The 21,740-nt window shown below is 37.1% G+C and overlaps 1 protein-coding gene across 2 annotated transcripts in view; it reads left to right on the top strand.

The window, feature by feature from the left end:
- Window positions 1–21,740, top strand: part of LOC120525093 (guanine nucleotide-binding protein G(I)/G(S)/G(T) subunit beta-2) — a 190,385-nt gene that overhangs the window by 151,053 nt on the left and 17,592 nt on the right. For both annotated transcript variants that reach the window (XM_039747094.1, XM_039747093.1), the window contains exons 4-8: window positions 8,161–8,267; window positions 9,088–9,151; window positions 12,451–12,613; window positions 13,003–13,069; window positions 19,161–19,362. In XM_039747094.1, coding sequence (XP_039603028.1) covers window positions 8,161–8,267; window positions 9,088–9,151; window positions 12,451–12,613; window positions 13,003–13,069; window positions 19,161–19,362 — 603 coding nt within the window. The remainder of the gene's footprint in view (window positions 1–8,160; window positions 8,268–9,087; window positions 9,152–12,450; window positions 12,614–13,002; window positions 13,070–19,160; window positions 19,363–21,740) is intronic.

The raw sequence follows: 21,740 nt of genomic DNA, 5'->3' as shown, positions 1-21,740 counted from the left end.
TGATGTGGCTTTCTGAGCTAAAGAGTCAAGTCTAACATCAGGAGTATGTTTTAATTGAGGTGACGTCTTTCGTTTTTTTGGCTTTGAACGAACCCGTTCCTGAAATTGCATCTCTTCGAACTGATTAATTAGCTGTTCATCAATTTTATATGCTAACAGTCTATTTGCGTCTTCTAGCCAAGCCGTAGTAGCGACAGTGAATTCATTCCATTTTTTAAAGCGTTCGGCGAATGTCGTTTTCTGTTTCCGAATCGCTCCCTCTTTATTTAATATACAAAGTAGCTTTTCATGTAGTTCTTCTAGCTCTCTGTGTGTCGAACGAAAATCTTCAAATCTTTTTGCCACCATTAAGTGGTTTTCTGGAATGTTTTTAAGACTTTCGATCTCAGCTATGAACACATGAAGCCTTTCTTCCCTCTGACTTATGTGATCTTTAAGATCTCTAATTATATTTTCTGACTTAGAGTCTGAACTCAGATCACTGCCGATCTCACTTGAGCTCTGTTTAGACATCGCCATGACAACTGTTCAATAAAATGACGGGACGTTTCCTGACAGCAGTTTCGTCACAATAGGGACGTTCCAAAGGTAGATTACTTTCTTGAAACAAGGTTCCAATCATCCAAAATGTCTTTTTCCAAGACGTCATTTAATAATATCACAGTCTCTCAAATCTTCTCAAGGTACGGCGACCTTGCTTTCATTAATGATCATGCGAAGATAGTAGATAATATCACAGTACCTTCTGAATGATTCAGTTCTTTTCTTTCGTTGACGAGTTCTGTAGCAGAAGTGTCTTCTGTTCTCGAATGGTAGATTCCAGTTCAGGCCAGATAGCTAGTTTTCTGACGAAGATGTAGCTGCGTTTTCCCAAAATTACCAAAGTTCTGCAGCTTCAACTCAAAAAAATGGGATTCAACAAAAGCCTGACACGTAGAAATGATTCCACAGACAAAATATCTTGGTTTTTGAGAGTTTAGTTAAGTTTTGAAGTAAAACAATTCACACAAAAAGAAAAAGTTAAAATAACAAAAAAGAAAATGTTAAAGTTAAGAAAAGTTCAATTCTAAGCTTAATCTTGTTACATCACAAATCGTTACTTCTCACTTATCATTTCTGAACCATTTCAAAACGGTCAGAAAACTGTATGCTTATCCCATTCCTAAGCTTTAAAATGGATCTTTCAAGTCCCTCATTAATGAGACCTTTTCTAAACAAACTGAGCTTATTATCACACTGTTATTCAGTTATAGTAAGAAGGTTCTATCTCTTGTTAACTATAGGGGGAAAAGACTATACCATAAGCTATGACTATGAAAGACATTAATATTCTATTTAAATTAAGCAAACATCAATATGAGTTTAACTCAAAACTTTAACTTTCTAAGATTGGCTCTTACATATACCTTTTGTAAACTGCCGATTTTCTTTGTGATGCTAAATTAATTTGATTATTCTCAAGATATTCTACTTTGTTGGTGCCAGACTGATGAAAATCTCGTAACTCCTTTATTAGCAGCTGGTCTCTTAACAATAACTGAACTTGGTAACCTTTTTAAAGTCCAGTACTCGCCATATTGCCACATCATCTACTTTTCACACAACCTCAGAAACCATATATTGGTTGAAATTACAAAAAAAAAATTTAAGTAAAATAGTGGTGAAATATCAAATTATTCTTTTTACAGAGATTTTCACTGTTTCAGAATGATTTTGCCAAGTTACAAAAATTAGCTGAATGAATACACACAAATGGATACCATGAAGGTTTTAACTGTATAATCGACTCAAAGATCCATTACTTTTTGCTAAGTTAAATCATTAGAATGTAAAAGGTTACGTTAAAGTATTTTGCCTCTGTTGTTAATAGTACAAGCTGGTGTGGTCTGTAGATGTTAAATTCTTTTTGTGGCTGTGAAATATTCCATGGATATTTTTTGCTTAGTGGTTTTACAAGACCCAAGTAGAGAAGTTTAATTTTATAATTATTTAGAGAGATTTATTACAGAATTCTGTGAAAAGTGTTGTGCCATGTGTTGCCCTCCTTTCCTAGTAAAAGCTTTGTGGATGTTTTTAGTAGATCGCCAGTAAGGAAGCCTAATTGAATAATTTTATTTTTTTTAGTATGCATCGTGGTACACTGCAGAGCTATAGCGTGTCTTTAGTGAAAACAGCCGTGTCAGATGGGGTTGTATGGATTGATTCTGAACGCGACTGAGAGAATGAAAAGTGAATAATAAAAAAAAAAGCTAACCTTTACAAGGATCATAAATTGCACCGACTGTTACAGACTGAAATCAAATGTATGCTTTTATTCTAAAATAGTAAGACTAAGAGCAGTTTACTTCTCAAAGCGGAGGCGAGGATCGAACTCGTGACCTCTTGATTCCCAAGCGGGGCTGAGTCTATTGAACCACGGAGGCAGTTACAATAAACTGCTGTCAATGTCGTATGTTAAGGCGGCTTTTTGTTTGTGCAGTTATATTTTTGAATAAAAGCGCAATTGTGTTATTCTTGTGAAAATGTTTCTTTGCTATTTGGACTTCAGGCTTCATACACTATATAGTTTATGCCTACATTTTGTCATCTACTACTAGAATATTAAAAACGTTTCTGTTTTAACAATGTGTTGACACAGATTACTGTAGAAACGGAACAGACATGAAATGCGTGTGATTCAAACAACGGTCTATTATTTCCACTCTAAAACTCCACTTCACTCCCAGATACTCAATCAAGCTGAAGTTCGTGCACGTTCTAAATTGGGGGATGGAATAGCGGCTGCTTCAAGCTTCTCTTTATCAGCACATTTAGAAGACAAAGGGCGCTGGCGGAGAGGTGTGAAGGGATTTAAGAAGCAGTTTAAGGTGGGATGAAATTACGAGTTTTTTCGTAGGCTCTGGTAATTCTAGTGTTAAAAGAAACCTTCAGTCTCCTTTTTTGATGCCCTACCAGTTACCATTATTCTGTGCAAAACCACAAAGGAAGGCATAATTAGGAACAATTCAGAAATTACACTGAGAACTCTCTTCTGAATTTTAGGCATAACAGTTACAGCCGTACAACAAACATCAAGACTAAAGTGTAAGGTTCACTTCTGTTTTAGCAGTACACGCAACAGTTTGGGGAATATCAACCCAGATTAATGGGAAAGGGGAAACTCATTTTTAATTTAGAGAGCATTGTAACGAGTTTTGAAGTATGCCTATAGCAGTTTAAAAAACAGGTTAATGATGTGAAACAGTCATTTTCTAGCAGGACTTATCTTGTTTCATGTCAATAGTGGTATGCTTGGGATGTGAGCCACACTAATAACAGTAGTCACTATCCAAATACATATGGACAGTATTGAGTATAGGTTTTCTTAGTCTTTGACAGCAGCCCTAAATAGTACTGGTTGATTATATTAAACTCCATTTAATAGTAAGCTAAAAGGATAAGTTTGGTAATTTTTAAACTGAATTTATTTTTTCACAACCGTGGCATAAATTAATTTAACACTAGAAATTGGGGTGTTAACTGAGATTTTTTATGAATTTTAATAAATACTGTGCCTGTTCTTGCAGTTTAAAACGAGGCTTATGGGATATAGGCATATAGGACATCAGTGCAAATGTATTAAAACATATTAATTATGCCCATTTTAAAGAAGCAAAGTTCCAATTTTAGAAAACATGCCTTTCCTGTTTCTGAGGTATATGTATGAACACAGAATTAAACAGTCACTCATTCTTGGCTGAATCTTTCCTGGGTTAAGGACATATTGCTTTTCAGATGTGTGACCACCACCAGTGTCATGGATGGAGTTTTCATGTAAATATGGTAGTAAAACAGTACAAAACCATGCATATCTCTGAAGCTGTCTAGTGTGGTGAAAATAGTTGTATAGCATTACCGTTAAAAATTTTGTCTACTAGCATACTGAATAGCTATAAATTGTAGATATGATGCAGAGAGACACGGTAAATCTGCTGCTTCACAGATCCATCATCCTGGGTTTGAATCTTATTCCCAGGTATTGTTTCTGTGGATGTTCCTTTCATATTCTCCAACACAAGCAGGTTAGGTGAAATGACAAGTTCAGATTAATGTGACTGGTAGTGTGAATGGGGTTGTGTGAGATTGGGTATGAAATGAGAAATTATTTGGGGTTGTGTGAGATTGGGTATGAAATGAGAAATTTGTCTATATCTTGAGAAAAGTCTTTCCCTATGCCAAGGCTCAACAAACCCAAACAACAAGTAAAGACTGTCTCTATCATACATACAGCCATTAGCACAAGGGCTTATGCATAAAGAAAACCAACACACAGTACTGAATGTACTGTTTTGTGCAAGGGATGATTGTAATATAGTCAATTACTTAATACTGTGGTTAGGAGAAGTTTCCGTTTACTGTAAAAGCAATTCATTATTAAACAACATTCTCAAACCTGCTTAGCCCAATTCTGGATCACTGAATGGACAACACTGTATAGACTCCAGGCAGTCACAGGGCTCATTTGTGCATACATCTACATTCACACTCGCATGGCAACAATTTAGAATCACCAGTTAACCTATCTCTTAGGATGTGGGAGGGCAATTGGAGTACTTGGTAGAAAATTCACGCAGAGCTTGTGTGAAATTTGGAAACAACTCATGAATGACAGAGCCTGATTTGAGCCCAACATACTGACTCTGAAAGGCAGCACTGCTTACCTCTGAGCTACAGCTGTTTTAGTTCATTATTATAGTTTTATTTCCAGTATAAAAGTCAGACTATTTAGGATACTTGAGTGACTCTGTATACAAAGCCAAAAAATGAGTGGAAAATGAAAAATAGAATTACGAAAACAAAACTGCCTTTTCTTGGCTGGTAAATTTTTTATTACAGCTGTGAATCCAGAATACTTTACTTGTGTGTATTTTTAAGAAGCGAGTATCGTATTCTTTTGAGAGCTGTAAGTGCACAGTTTCAGCGTGCAAAATAAAAGCTTTATGCTTCACATGCAGTGCAATTTCCTTAGTCTAAACAACTAAACTTAAATCTTCCTTTTTAAGGAAACATAATAGGTTAATCTGGCAATGGACATTAAGCATATATTGGCATTGTGAAACAAATGCACACTTTTGGTTTTCAGAATCAATGCAGTTAGTTAAAGAAGTGGTTTTCTTGGTTGATATCTCATATAGAGAGATACATATATAGCCCTCAAAATTAACCCACAATTCATTTTTTTTTTAAATAAAACATTAGAATATCAATTGTTGATTTAGGTAGTAGCTCTAATGTAAGCAAGTGCATACACAATTTAAGGAGTCATCTTAAAATGTTCTTCTATAATACGCTACCGTTCGTTTGTCTGTCCAGGATTTTAAATCACCTGTAGCTCGAAAACCGTTTCACCTATTGACTTGAAATTTGGTACACATACACTGCATGACATCTTTTATCTGCTTTCGGGGTGATGATTTTTATTACTCTATTTTATTGTAGAATCAACTCTCGGCAGTGCACAGCAGGGTGGCTGTGCGTTGCATGCGTATGGGCGCCGTTCTCATTCCCTACCACCTTCGCTAATTATACTTGAGGCAGATTGAACAATTAAAGAAAATGTACCAAGTAATTGCAACACAAAAATTAACTTAATCAGTTTTAACGCTAAAAGATGCTGACGAAAGAAAAGAAGCAGCGGGCCGCTAGGGTGGAGAAAAGAAGAGCTGCTCAGGAAGCAGCAAGCACATCAACCTCTGAGCAAACGAATGCTAAACGTACAGAGAAAGAGTATGAAAACAAGGAATGCTCAAGTCAAGTGTATTCACTGCATGTTATCGTGCAGTACGCTGTTACTGGTGTTTCATAATACTTGACCGGAAAGTAGCATGAATTCATGCAACTACTGTTTCTGAATCTTAGTTTTTCAGTAATGGAGTTATGTCATCATGGTTGTATGAATATATGAAGTATAAAAGTACTAAAAATGAGCAGTTGAAGCACCTTTGCAGAGTTTTTGGTGTGCCAAGTTACTCACTCCAGGAAATTAAAATTGCTTTGAAAATCCACAAATATTAGTTCTTTCAGTAAGTTGTGTAAAGTAACAGAATACTTCACTCCATTTAATGTAACTCACCAAGAAGAACACTAAAAATCCTATTAGTAACTAGCTGTGTGTGGTCTTTGGGACAAAAACCAACCCAAAGACGTCCTAGGAGTTTTACTATATTTGTGAACTTGGAGAGGCATCAACTAACGCTTACTCCGTACAGAGGACATGGACCCACCTTGTGCTTGCTGCCCTACTGGCTTTCGTAAGAAGACACTGGCAATACTATAACTTAGCACTGGCATACAAGTCCTGTTAATCTTTGTCTCAAGAAAATACCTCCAGATAGACAATGTGTTTAGTGAAAACTTAAAGCCTTGCCTGCCATTGCTGAGATTTTATGCTTACACAGTTGAGCTGCGGCGATTGCTTTGTTTCAGTGTTGTCTCTTCATCTGTGTCATTAGCACTAATGATGAAAAAATTGTAAAAGTCCATGCACACACCATCTAGTGGCTGTGGTTGAACATGCTCCATACAAGTACACAGGTCTTTGGTTTATGTATTTCTAATAGAAAATCTGCTGGCAACCTTTTAAAGATTTATACATTCTACAAAACTGCTCAGCGAGAGGACTGATCTCCTAAAATGCACAGTTAATGTTACACCTGGTAGTGTAAAGCAGTCAAGCATCAATCACCATTATTAGGCTAATGTCAGAACATTGCAATAGCACATACTTCACACATAGTTGGTTGAATGTCTTAGTAAAAGATCATATTGCTTATTGTTTGCATGTAAGAGTTTGGTTCAAAACGTTATACTGTTCACTTATTGTAATGTAAAGATTAAAAACTAGTTAATGTGAAGATCATTTAGCATGTGTTGGAAAACCCCACTGTGTTAAAACAATTATACATGTCCAGTAAATATAAAAATTGCATGAAACACAAGCTGTTAATGTCCCAAGTTTTAAAATTTGTAGCATTTTAATCAGCCTTCCCTTTAGAATTGTTTTTGGCAAGCTGGAATTCTTTTAAAACCCAACATGACTCTTGAGTGTCATCTAGTGGTATCAAGTCACACAGATAATTTTGTAGTACATTTTTGGATGTCAACAATATTTCAGATGAAATTTCTCTATATACAGATCAAAAGAATTGCAGTAGTTTCAAACTGATTTTTTTCTTTCATCAAGAAAAAAACAAATGGTGAATTATACACTCCTGTTTATTCAAGCTCCTCCTTCTTTTTGTATTTCACAAGAAGCATGACATTATAGTATTAGGGCTCTCTACAAAGTGAACAAGCTGCATTATTTTATTCTACATTTCAGTTTTAAACCCAGCAACAGTAAACTAAAGTGTAATATAGTTTAACATAAAATTGGACATATCACCACTATCCTGCAGAAAGATTGCTAAATATGTTGAATGTTGATTAGTGCATGCAAGTAAGAACTTCACTTGTTGTATCTGACAATATTAACCTGGTAAACCTTTTACTATATGGATGCTTGCAACCAAAACAAAATAATATGGACACTAAAATGGCATGTGATTGGTACCCTGATTAATATAAGTAATGCAGTTAGAATCTGGGACAACCCTCGGTTAACTCCCCACCCCTTGATGATCAGTACACAACAGTATCGATAATGCTTGCAGTGAATACCAGAAAAGATCTATCAGTGGATGTGTCATTGCTCAAGTTATATGTAGGCCATGGTTCTGGTCCATTAAATATTGTGCTTCAGTTCCCAAACAGAAAAATCACAAATTGGTGTTTATTTTGATCAATTGGTGACTGTCGTTAATTAAGTGATTTAAGGTTTGTTTTTTTTTTTTTTTTTTTTGCAGCATACATACTGTACCTATCTATGAGCTTTGTTCTGACACTATAATATCTGCTTAGGGATACAACTTGGGGTTCTTCCAGACTCAACTAATTACATACTATCTTTCTGGAGTGCTATTTTGTTACAACTGTAGTTTTTTTTGTTTTTTTTTATAAACCTATAACATTTTCTCACATATTTGAATGGCAAATGTTTGTGTATATCTTATTTGAAACACTTCTAGTGCTCTTGCATGCAGTGCAATCATTGATATATGTCCCCTTTTATTTGTTTACCAGATCACAGCAGGCTTGGACCCTGTTGGCCGAATCCAGATGCGAACACGTCGCACACTGAGAGGTCATCTTGCCAAAATATATGCCATGCATTGGGGATCTGATTCCAGGTAATAACGCACCATAAAAAGAATGTAACAATGTTCTGAAAAAGACAGGCTGTTTGCTACTTTGGAGAATAAGTGTAATAATATAAAGCGACAACTACCTTTTCTACCTTACATGATTTCATAACTGAGTAGATTTCTCATCTTAAAATGTGTGTGTTTGCCTTTATACATGTGTACACAGAAATTGTCAGACACAATTTGTTTAATGCACTTGAAGCAGTGCATTTCTCATTGCAATATGTGTTCTGATTTTGTTGTTCAGTTGATATTGCATGGGTATTTTATTAATAACAAGTAACAGTTCAAAAATATGTGAACTTTGCTGAGCTTTTGAGAGTTTCTGAAGAATTTTTTGTCAATAATAACTTCCTACAATCAACATGCTCAGCTGGTTCAGTCCAGTATTCATGGAAAAAGTTATTCATTTGGACAGAATATTGCTAAATCTTCGATTTAAATTTGTAGCAATAAATGTGTCTTTAGTATATGCTATTAATTTTAATTTTCTGTTTTCTATAATAGTGTGGTGAATGAAGGTCATATGTATGTTTAAATTATAGATGAAAATACTGAGTATTGGGAAAATTGCAAGAACCATGTTTGCAAGATGGCTGGTTATAGCAGTGCTGCAATATCTGATTAATTTTGCGTGGCCTGAATCCTCTAGCACGTTGTTATTCCTTTGACATCAGTATTACATCTTTTAAGCTTTCCTTTAGGAATCTTTATGGAAAATGTTTTCTATTTTTTTTAATTTTTTTTTTCCTTTAGAGACTTTTTCCAGGTGAAATGAACACACTTGTTTTTTTGTTTTTTTTAGGCTGCTAGTAAGTGCTTCTCAAGATGGGAAATTAATCATATGGGACAGCTATACCACCAACAAGGTACCACAATTTTTTTTTTCCTCTTGTTTTTCTTCATTTAAATCAACTTTTACCATTGTAGGTGTATTGTAGTTCACACAATAAAGTACAGCCGAATGTTTATATATATATATATATATATATATATATATATATATAAAATTCATATATATAATTCACTAAGGCAAGACAGCCATGGAAAGCCGGCGTGGATTCACTAAGCCACCGACAAGTGAGACACCTATGGCGCACGCCGGAAGGAGCCACACCCACCAACTCCAAGACCATTGGATACGACGACAACTCGCAGAGCCACGCCCACCAACTCAGACGAGACGGCACAGAAAAAATGGCGTCATTAATATTCATCTGTCGTAGAGGCAACATGCAGCTCCGACCCACGCTGACTGTTCATGGAGGCATGTTTCTCGTGCCGGTGAATCGCCATATGCAGCGTGTAAAACAGTTTGCGAGGGGTATCCCATGGGACTATCCTTTAAAAAATTCCTTCACAACTGAGGTTAAAACACAATGAAGTAAGCAGTCTTTAAAAACCGAGTTTTCGGTTACGACGCACGACCCACGTGCACAATAGCACACTGTTTTACACGCTACATACAGCAATTCACTTCCGTGACAAACATGCGTCGTCTTAGATGCTCCTGCACTTTGTATATACCCACCTCCGCTACCTGTGCCTCTGTTTCATTACCGTCTCACCTGCTTCACCAATGCAGGCCCTGCAACAGTCGAGACGCTCTCTCAGCAGCTGACCTTCTCTGTGCCTGACCGGTTCACACAGAGGCACCACACAACCAGGCGGTGTGTGTGCTTCGAGAACGAGGGTGGACGCGGCAGGACTATCTAAGAAGAGACATGTTTGTCACGGATGTAAATTGCTGTATGCGTGTAAAACATTTTCCGAGGGGTTTCCCATGGTCTTAGACTCGGTGGCCGGGTCTCTGTCAGTTGCTCTTGTGACCGGGCACATGACCAGGCAGTGTGTATGCTTCGAGTGCGAGGGTGGACACGACAGGACCATCTAAGAAAAATCATGTCGCGTCTGTGAATTGCTGAATGCAGTGTGTAAAACAGTTTGTCGCAGATGTGAATTGTTGTATGTGGCGTGTAGAGCAGTTTGCGAGGGGTATTCCATGGTCTTACAGTTGGTGGGCGAGTCTCTGTTAGTTGCTCTTACGAGCGGGCACATGACCAGGCAGTGTGTGTGCTTCGAGAGCGTGGGTGGTGGACGCGACAGCACCATCTAAGAAGATTCATATTTGTCGCGAATGTGAATCGCTGTATGCAGCGTGTAAAACGCTGTATTGTATGTTGCCCTCTCCAGAGTTATATCTTTTCATTTACCTACAGTCGTATACACAATGAAGTAAGCGGTCTTTAAAAACCGAGTTTTCCGTTACGACGCACGACCGCGTAACCATAGCAAACTGTTTTACATGCTACATACAGCAATTCGCATCCACGACAAACATGCGTCTTCTTAGATGCTCCTGCACTTTGTACACACCCTCCTCCCACTTCGCTACTACCGTGGTCGGGTGTCTTGGAAAGGCAGCCAAAACCGCACAGAACAATGAAAAGTCTACGTGAGTCACAGGTGCATCTGGACTGTGCAAAGACAACGACTCGAGTGACGAGTTGGAGGTGGGCACATGAGTAGGCAGTGCATACTGGACGAGAAATCAGCAGACTAGCATTATGGAGGGAGCGGGGTGGATGTCCTTCTCTCTTCCCGTTCCACCTTCCGCGCCTGAGCGCCGCACTGATGATTGTGTGTTGGTTTGTTCCGTGCATTGTTACAATGTTGCTTTTCTTGCTGATTTATTACATTACCAGTTTCATCAATTTTTCAAATGTTGATTTTCTTCCTGTGCTTAAAAATCATTAAAAAAACGGCCTGATTATGCGGCGTATGGTACGCCGCGGGTTGGCTAGTATATATATATTATACACACATACAGTAGTCTTCCTTTATATAACAAAAATGTACTACCATAGACTTGTGCCAATGGACAATATCATTGACAGTCAATGACAATTTACTTACATCACATCACATGGATGTTACTTTGCCAATGATTTGAACCACTTGATTAAACTTATCATTTATGCCTTGTTTACACCTGGCACTTGTATCACTTATACGTATATATGTTGTACACGCTTTACATTTGTAACAAAAACTTCCAAATCCAGTTACATTTTCCCATTATTGATATTAAAGACCAATAGAAGTGGACTATAACTTATTAGTAGAAGTAAGGTAATGTTCTGGAATATTGCAGTTGTTACAACTTTCATGAATGCCAAAAGTGTGCTGTAGTTGGTCTGGATGCGTGAACAGATTTAAAGCTGGTGAGTATAATCCTGTTTTTGGTGTTCAGTGATCATGACTTCCTGTCCAGTCTTCATATGCGTTGCATGATGCTTATATTTGCAACTACTGCTGAGTAAAAAAGATATGCAATTTTAAAAATGTATGCCTGTCCAAAAGAATGTTACTGTTGTTAAAGGTTTGTGCCACTGGTACTGGCTTTAAACATTTTATGAAATAATGTGTTTTGTTAAACTGTTAGTTATCTAGTTCGTTTTGCGTTCTGTAATCAGCTCTACAGTTGATACATGTTGGTCTCATACAAGGGAACATGGCAGGTTTCCATAGTGTGGCTGTGCATTAATTGGGCCACACTTCCCCATCAGTGACCCAAAAGAGATGGAAGCAAATTCTCCTGATGAAATTGACAAGATTGATTTCTTCCATCAGTTTATTCATCTGTCATCGGTATATTAAACAAAGTACTTTGGAACCTTGTTAAAAATGCATGAAAAACTTTAAAACTGCAGGAAAGCAGTGTTGGGTTACTCATTTAAAAATGGTTATACCTAAACCCTGACAAAAAATGTCAGTTGGCAGTATTTAAGTGGATGATTGATAGACCTGATAATTTTACACATTGCCCAATTCTGTTATACAGTAGTTCAGTACAGTCCTGACCTAAATGGATGAATGTTCAAATGTTTTTGGGAAGTCCATTGATTGATAATAAATAGAATTACTTCTTAGAGTTTGGCTTCTGATGTTCCTCTCAATGTAATTTAAACTAATAAATGAACAGTTTGATGTAGGTGACATGATCATATGCATTATATGATTTAGTTTACAAATTTCACAGTCTTTTTTTTTTTCTTTTTTAAAAACTATGTTACTGTTAAAGTGTAAATATGTTAAAGTGTAATATGATTATCTGCTATGCTACACTGTGGCTGAATGGCATTCCTGTTCCTGTTTTTTTTCTTAGGTGCATGCAATCCCTCTCCGTTCATCTTGGGTGATGACTTGTGCGTATGCGCCATCTGGAAGCTATGTTGCCTGTGGAGGTTTAGACAACATTTGCTCCATCTACAGTTTGAAAACGAGGGAGGGAAATGTACGTGTTAGCAGAGAACTGCCAGGTCACACAGGTGAGAAGAAAACATGTCTTGAAATATTTTTATCAATGTTTCACTGAAGTGTATTTTTCATACTCTTTATCATTAATTTCCTTCACATTTAAAAAGAAATATCACTGGCCAGTATTTAAGTCTGTTGATTGTTTGAGGTCATGTTTGCTGTCAGTGTCTCTTTATTGCAAAATATTTCTTTCACATTTATGTAAAAGTTATGATTTATTGTAATTGTGTCCAACTCTTTAACTTCCAATTACCTTTTTTTTTTTTTTTTTTTTTAATGTGCTTGTTATGGCCATTTTTCTGTTGTCCTGATCACTACTGCTCTCGGGAAGGCTTTGTTGAAAATGATATCTTGCACATTATTCAGGTGTTTACTGTCTTTTGTTTGTCTTGTTTTCCAGGATATCTGTCTTGCTGTCGTTTTCTTGATGACAATCAAATCATCACTAGTTCTGGTGATACAACTTGGTATGATTAGATTTATTATTTAAATAGTCACTTTTATTTCAAATTATTGTTTTTACCTATTTTTAACAGGATTGGATTGCCACTCTTGTTTTAAATGGTGGTTTTGAAGATTATCCTCTGAGTCGTTTAAAATATAATACAAAATTAAATAAAATGTAAGAGGGCAGAGACCGCTGAGTTTGAGCTATGAGGAAAAACTTATCAAGTTGAATCTTCAAGTTGACATTTTGTATAGAGGAAGCAATGTAAAATGTAGAGTACTTTAAATACATTATGAGTTGGAATTGACAAGCTGTGTTGGGATTAATGGCCTGTTTTCATCAAAGAGTTTTCAAATAGTTGTATGACAAGTGGATAATTAAAACTCTGTCATGGCTTCCATATTCTGCTTATATGTTCTCACACTTCTTACCCAGGGTATAGCTAAAGACCATTAGAAATTCACAGTACCGTTCCTGCTAAATCTGCTAAAGCATCTGCTGGAAATTCAAACAGCAATACTGGAAAAGAAACTATGCAGCAATAGTATTTTCTCCAAGTACTCTTGAGTGTCATTTCTGGTTTTACTTTTTGTTTATCAGGAAATATTAAAAATATTTGCCACAAGAATGCATACATTTAATAATATGTATTTCAAAATTAGAACTGAAAACCAGTAAGCCAATTAAGCAAGAGGCTTCCTTTGATTTATAGTCCAGGTAGAGAAAATCCAAATTCATAGTGCTTGGGCTACACCAATGTAAATTTACCAAAGCCATTAATGCTTGGCAGCTGTCTTGTCATGTTATTGGTCAGTTATGATTCAAAAGGCATTTTGATGTTGTTGAGTCTGAAAACAAAATAAGCCAGTGTGTCAGATGACTGTAAATAACTTAGAGATCTAATTAGCTTATGAGCTGTGTGACAGATAGGGGCCGCTGTCACTCCCTTGAACCCGCAGACCAAACATCAGACACCAGATAAAAGTCCAAAAGTAGACTTTATTAATTAACAGTAGTGCACAAAGCTCCCTCCTCTCCACAATACTCATTAATCCACGCAAATACAATAATCAATAATCCTCCACACCTCAGACGCGTTGCCACCCTTCCACCCAGCTCAGCTCAACACTCTAATATCTCTCTGTCTTTTATAATCCCTGACTGGAAGTGTTTCCAATCCCCAGTCCATAAGATCTATCACTTCCGGGTCAGATAAAAAAAAAAAAGTCCTTTTCTTCACCCCAGAAATACGACATTTCCTCTGTCGCCTTGACTACGGTGTACTTCCGGGTTATAGGTGAAACCAAAGTCTCTGTGTCTTCCTGCAGCGTCCCCAGGAGGTCCCCATGGTATCCAGCAGGGCTGTGATGAAAAACTCCATTGTCCACGATGCCCTGCTGGAACTCGGGGCACCTCTATGTTGCTTGCAGGGCTCCACCTGGCGGCCTGGAGGTATTGGCCGAGATGAAAGGCAGGTCATATCCCACAGCTGAATAGTAATAGTTACTGTTTAAATCGTTGTCTTAAGTAAAACTACCTCAGTTTAAATTAAAGCACAATTATTAGTTAGCTGTGGCTGTGCTAATGCAGCATGAAAGGCAAGAATGAGCTTTGCATTACTTCAGTGGTCAGGCTTTATGCCAGTGGTACTACATGTCCATTTTGGTAGGAAGACTTTCTTCTTGGGCTTCATCCTTTTACACTATGAAAATGTCTTGCCTTTGTGACCCTCTAGATATGCTTATTGAATCTAGTACCAAAATGATGTAAGATTGATATTGAAAATGATCTTGATGTTTGGATTAGTTATGTACTGTGTACAGAAAGAAAACAACCTTTACAATAAAGCATCCTCTTCAAAGTAGTTATAGGCTATCGCTCACAAAGTAAGGGATTGGACAATATTGGCTTTAACAGAATAATTCAGATGCAAAATGGTATGCAGAAATTAGTCATTACTTAGAGAATGTTGAAGAAATAACATTTAGCTGTGTTAGGCTAACCATGGAATAGAAGAAATGTGGGTTTTGACTGCCTCAAGACATACACAGTAGTTAAGTCATTATAGAAGTTTGTGGAGCAGCACCTTCTCTCAAATATATGTATTTTTGGTTGATCAACTATATTAAACTAGCTTGATATGAGTGTTACTAGTTAAGCTATGAACTTTTTGGAAGAAGGCTTAAAAGAATCGAACAACTAGAGCTCGGCAATATGGAAAAAAATCCTATCACAATAATTTTTTCATATCAGTCTATTGATATATATCATGATATAAATCAAATCACTTTCTGTTCAGCTTAAAGGTTCCTTTTCACTCTTAAGTGAAATGTGAAAATATAAGTTATTTTGTTTTAAATATTCTTCTCTCAGAAGTTGAACATGACAGCTGTACTGTAGAACATTATACAACTCTATTTTGAATAAATAAAATAGGCAAATATAATAAAATCTTAATTCTGACCAGTGAAAAACTTCAGGTGTTACAGGAGAACACAAAAAATGCACAACTTCAAAATAAATAGAAATGGTAATACAAAATAAAAAAAGGTTTCAATTCTGACCAATCATAAGCTTGGAAGTTTTACAGTAGAAAACATTAAATTTGGTCAACTCCAAATAAATAAAATCTTAATTCTAAAATCTTCTAAAACTAAAATCTTGAAGCTTTTATGTTTTACAGGAGAGCTCAAAGTAAATTCTTCAGTCAGTTTCAGATATATAAAGTAGGTATTAATGCAAATTAAAATCTCAAACTACCTGTATACTGTATCCTTTCCTTTGTATAGGTTCAAATGGCTTTAAATGGTTGGGAAACAAACCCACAAATACATTCTGTGTATATAACCTCAGTACAAATTTGAGCAGCTTTCAAATGTAGACAAAAAAGAACATAAACAAAATTGACATTCATTCAATCGTGGCCAGCTTATGCTCCAAGGCAAAAACGAAAAGCACAAGAAATCCCCATTGGTGCAGCATTTACTTGTGTCTGGGATTATAAAGTGTTGCATCAGACGGTACAAAAGATTACTGGTATTACCTGTCCTTGAGGGATCTTGCTTTCGACCCACTATAAATTGCATTGCACGCTACTGTTTCTTGTTGGACTTCAAATAGCCAAAATATCTCCACATTGTCGATTTCCTCACTCCCTTCTTTTCGGCAACAGCCTTGTCTTCTGAGCATTGGGCTGTGGCCATTGTTAACAATGAATTTTTTTTTTTTCTTTCCAAGTTTTTGTTAACACTTTCAACAGTCATTTTCTCTTTTATGTTGTGCATGTGGCTGCTGCAGCCCAAACATTACCATGTATGCTGTTGCCAGCTGCTGTGCTACATGCTGTGTGTCAGCCTAACCTCACGTGGCCCAACCCTACTTTCAACTCTTTAAAACTCTTGACTTTTATAAAGTTCATTCCCATCCTTCCACCCTATATGCATGGGTTACTAAAGGAAGCTTTCACTACATGTGTGATAGCAGCTCCATGACATTCATGTAATCAACAGGATCCAACAACACAGCTCAATGTTTCTTATCCGAGTTCACAAAACTGTACTGTGGACTTCGAAGGAAACTAGCCAGAGAATTAGCTCTGTTTTTCCATGCAGTGGTATATCAACAAATGGTAAAGTAACATGATCCTCTTTCCAGACTGTCATAACCTGTTATAGGCTAGTCAAGTCAGTTCTGTTGTCTCAAAAGCAGTATGGTTTGCAAATAAACTTAACACTAGAATTACCAGAGCCTACGAAAAAATTCGTAAATCCGTCCCACCTTAAATCGCTTCTTAAAATCGTTCACATCTCTCCACCAACGTCTTTTGTCATCTAAATGTGCTGATAAAAATCAGGCTGCAAGCAGCCGGCTATTCCATCCCCCCACCGACTTAGAACGTGCACAAACTTCTCCCAGCTCATGTCTTGATTGATTTTTCTGGGAGTGAAGTGGAGTTTTAGACTGGAAATAATAGATCGTTGTTTGGAACACATGCATTTCATGTCTGTTCCGTTTCTACAGTAATCTGTGTAAACACATTGTTAAAACAGAAACATTTTTTATTTTCTACTTAGTAGATGACAAAATGTAGGCATAAACTATATAATGTATGAAGCCTGAATTATCAAACAAATACTTTCACAAAAGCTACAAATCTAACACAACAATTGCGCTTTTATTCAAAAATAGAACTGCAGAAACAAAAAGCCGCCTTAACATGCGACATTGACACCCATTAATTATGCCTGCCTCCGTGGTGCAATAGAATCAGCTGCCATCTAGGAATCAAAAGGTCGCGAGTTCGATCCTGCACCACTCCATTTTGAGAAGTAAACTGCTCTTAGTCTTACTATTTTAGAATAAAAACATACATTTGATTTCAGTCTGTAACATCCGGTGTAATTTATGATACTTGTAAAGGTTAGCTTTGTTTTTGTTTTTTGTTTAGTTAGTTTTATTATCTCAGCCGTGTTCACGAGCCCAAACACACCACACCCCCGCATCGTTTCACATAGACGCGCTGTAACAGAGGTAAACTCAGCTCCCTTCTACATCGGAGCAAGAATGCACATACCATTGCTTGCATACTAAAGTGTCAGCAGGCACTTTTCGTGGCATTACACACATTTTTGAGCATTCCCTCTGCACACTACTTGTGACTTTAGGCTTTAGGAGGTAAGTAAGTAAATAAAGGTAAATCGTGTCATAAAATGATTTCTTCAAAACATGCTCAAAAAATACATGTGCAATGCCATGAAAAGTGCCTGTTGACACTTTAGTATGCATGCAATGGCATGTGCATTCTTGCTCCGATGTAGAAGGGAGCTGAGTTTACCTCTTTTACAGCGCATCTATGTGAAAAGATGCGGGGGTGTGATGTGTTTGGGCTCGTGAACGCGGCTGAGATAATAAAACTGACTAAAAAAACAAAGCTAACCTTTACAAGTATAATAAATTACACCGGCTGTTACAGACTGAAATCAAATGTATGTTTTTATTCTAAAATAGTAAGACTAAGAGCAGTTTACTTCTCAAAATGGAGTGGTGCAGGATCGAACTCGCGACCGTTTGATTCCCAGTCGGCAGCTGATTCTATTGCACCATGGAGGCAGCCATAATAAACGGGTGTCAATGTCACATGTTAAGGCGGCTTTTTGTTTCTGCAGTTCTATTTTTGAATAAAAGCGCAATTGTTGTGTTAGATTTATAGCTTTTGTGAAAGTATTTGTTTGATACTTCAGGCCTCATACATTATATAGTTAATGCCTACATTTTGTCATCTACTAGTAGAATATAAAAAACGTTTCTGTTTTAACAATGTGTTTACACAGAATACTGTAGAAACGGAACAGACATGAAATGCGTGCGTTCCAAACAACGATCTATTATTTCCAGTCTAATTCTCCACTTCACTCCCAGAAAATCAATCAAGGCATGAGCTGAGAGAAGTTTGTGCACGTTCTAAGTCGGTGGGGGGATGGAATAGCCGGCTGCTTGCAGCCTGATTTTTATCAGCACATTTAGATGACAAAAGATGTTGGTGGAGAGATGTGAACGATTTTAAGAAGCGATTTAAGGTGGGACGGATTTACGAGTTTTTTCGTAGACTCTGGTAATTCTAGTGTTCAGGATCATCTTGGCATGCTGTACTACTTATGTGAGAGTTCATTCTAAGTTGGTAAGGCAAGTTTGCTTACCTTTTTTTCTTTTGTTTAACCTTTGAACAGTGAATCAATCTTTAAGTTCCATACCACTGGAAGAAATAAGAACAGGATGGGTCAGAAACTAAACCTTGTAGGCTGGAAGCAAGCACATAACTCACAAGAAAAGTCTGGAGAAATATAATTGTGTTCTGAGTGTTTTGACAAGCTGTCTTGTGTCAGGAAATAAATTTGAAATGCCATATAAAGCATTGCTTTTTACAATAGCCCTGATAATTACCGTCTTTTTCTAATGTAAGCTGTCAGGTGGTCCTCCATATCTGATGCTAGTTTCATGATTTTCATAATTTCTGTAAAGTAATTTTTGGTAAAATGTGTTTGCTGACCATATTTCTTTAACTCTTCCACGTGGTCAAATAAAAAAATAACGTGTTCAATTTGTTTTTACAGTGCATTGTGGGACATTGAGACAGGTCAGCAGACCACAACATTTACAGGACACAGTGGGGATGTGATGAGCTTGTCGCTGTCCCCAGATTTTAAGACCTTTGTCTCCGGTGCTTGTGATGCCTCTGTGAAACTCTGGGACATCCGAGATAGCATGTGCCGGCAGACCTTCACTGGTCATGAATCAGATATCAATGCCGTCTGTGTGAGTAATGTTTTTTTTTTGAGGTTTTACAGTAATTATTGGCTATTTACATGGATGCCTTATTTGCTGGTGATTGACTTTTGCTTGCATTTCTTAAGTGATGTTCTCCAATCTGCTTAGTCTAGCTTAGCATCATGGATAACCAGAGCTTATCCCAGCAATAGTGGACACAAAGCAGGAAAGAACCCTGACCTGCCCATTTCAGCATCCATTCATGTAAACATCCAATTTAGGATTTCCAGTTAACCATAACTATGCATGTTTGGTGAGGTATCAGGATGAGAATGCTCATAAAAATGGGTAGAACATGCACTTTCCACATGGACAATAACCAGCCATGGTACTTGAGCCCAGAGTCGTTGTGAGGTAACAGTGCTAACCACCATCATCATCCCACCCCATGGCAGTATTTTATTGACAACCTAATTGTTCTAACAGTGTGTTACTTAAAATTAAATAATTTGTCAATTGTATATTTGTGTAAAAAAAAAAAAAAATGTTAAACTGGAAAAATGTTGTTTGCATAAGTCTTCCTACTGTAAAGCTCTAAAAGCTTAAAGTGAGAAACAGTTCCCAAACAAGACACATTTGCCTCTCATTTGGACTTAATTGAATAATTAATTTCTACCATACCATTGAACAGTCAGAATGAAAGACGCATTTTCTGGATGTAAACATCACTCTGCGTATGGGTCACTAGGTAGCGTGTGAACCCAGTGTGAAAATAAAGATTAAAGAGCAGACCACAGAAGTAAGAGACAAAGCAATACAAATGCATAAGGTGGAGAGAGGAAACCAAAAAAAAAACTAGATTGAATCCATTATCACACAACCCAGTCTCTGTGTAAAGAAGGCCCTCCATCAAAACTTAGCACCCATGTAAGATGTAGGCTGTTAAGGGATGCAAAAAGGAAGCCAGTCAACTGGGATACATTTTAGAAAATTAAAACAAAAAAAATTTGACAAGAACAAGCCTTTTTAGCCCAGCCAAGCTTGCCAGTCCTATACATTCTAATTTTCCAAAATAACATCAAGTCTGATGTTATTTTATTCTAAAACTGTGTGGTAACTTATTCCATGTGTCTGTGGTTCTTCCCAGTGTTTCTGCTTTCCCATGTTCTTATTTAACTCCTGTTAAAGTAACAGTCTAATAACACTGTACTAATTTCTCTCATAGTTTTAAGCACTTCAGTCTTGTCACCTCATATCTTTTTGCTTTAACTGAAAATGCTCAGCTCTTTTAATATTTCCTCATATCTCATGCCCTACAGTACTAGAATCAAACTCATTGTTCTTCTCTGGACTTTTTCTAAAGCTGTTAGATCTTTTTTGTAGTCTGGACACCAAAACTGTACACAGTACTCCAGATGAGGCTTCATCTCAGTGTATTATAAAGCTTGATCATAGTCTCCTTGGACTTGTTCTCTGCTCATCATGCTATATAGCCAAACATTCTGTTAGCCTTCTTAATGGCTCCTGATCAGTGCATGGAAGTTGAATGTAATGAGTCTACTACGACTCCTAAGTTCTTTTCATAATATAGTTTCAATTTTTAGACCTCCTATTGTGTATTGAAATGTAATATTTTTATTTCTTGTATGTAATTCTTTACATTTACTTACTTTATATTTCATCTGCCTGTAACGGTCCAGGTTGGCTCCATGTCCTTTGGCAAATTGAACCTGGAACTATCAGTAACATAACAGAGGATGAGCCAGACAAACACAAGCAGTCAACAAGAGTATGGTGAAACATGCCTTTGTTCTCAGCCAGTAGTGTTCCAAACAAAACTGCAGTGCTCCTGCAATAAAAAAAGGAAATCATAATAAAATCCAGTACTTGTGGAGGATAAAATAGCAATAAATAATCCCTTTAAAGCCAAAAGTGAAAACTTTGCAGACTTTGGACCTTCTGATCACCTCTGGTCCTTTCTCTTCCCATCTCTCCAGTTCACCCTTCCCAGGTCTTATCGCTAGTGGAGACGCCAGCTGTTGTAGTCATACTCGCTAGCACCTGTCATGACTTCCTTCAGTGGTGTCCACTAGCACTAGCTAGCACTATCACTTCCCCTTTCTTGCTGCCTACAGTGCTAGGCAGGAGTGATCTGCCCTTCATGTAACATTTCCCTTGTTTTATCCCTGGGCCACTGACCACTCTGCCTCATTTCCATAGTTCAGGCCCACCTTCCAGTTTCTGCCATTTCCTCTTTCATTCCGATCTCCCCCTTTTCTCTCTGTTCCTGCTATTCTTAGACTTCTCGTGATGCAGGTGCATTGGTGCTAATTACAGACCCCATTACATTAAAAGAACGACACACATATGCATTCTGTATAAACCTGAGTGCTCATTTGTTTAAAATACCCAATCCCAAGGAATCC

Source organism: Polypterus senegalus, chromosome 3 (assembly GCF_016835505.1).
Source record: "Polypterus senegalus isolate Bchr_013 chromosome 3, ASM1683550v1, whole genome shotgun sequence".
Lineage (NCBI taxonomy): Eukaryota > Metazoa > Chordata > Cladistia > Polypteriformes > Polypteridae > Polypterus > Polypterus senegalus.
Note: the sequence above shows the minus strand (reverse complement) of the source record. Positions and strands in the feature narration are given on the sequence as shown.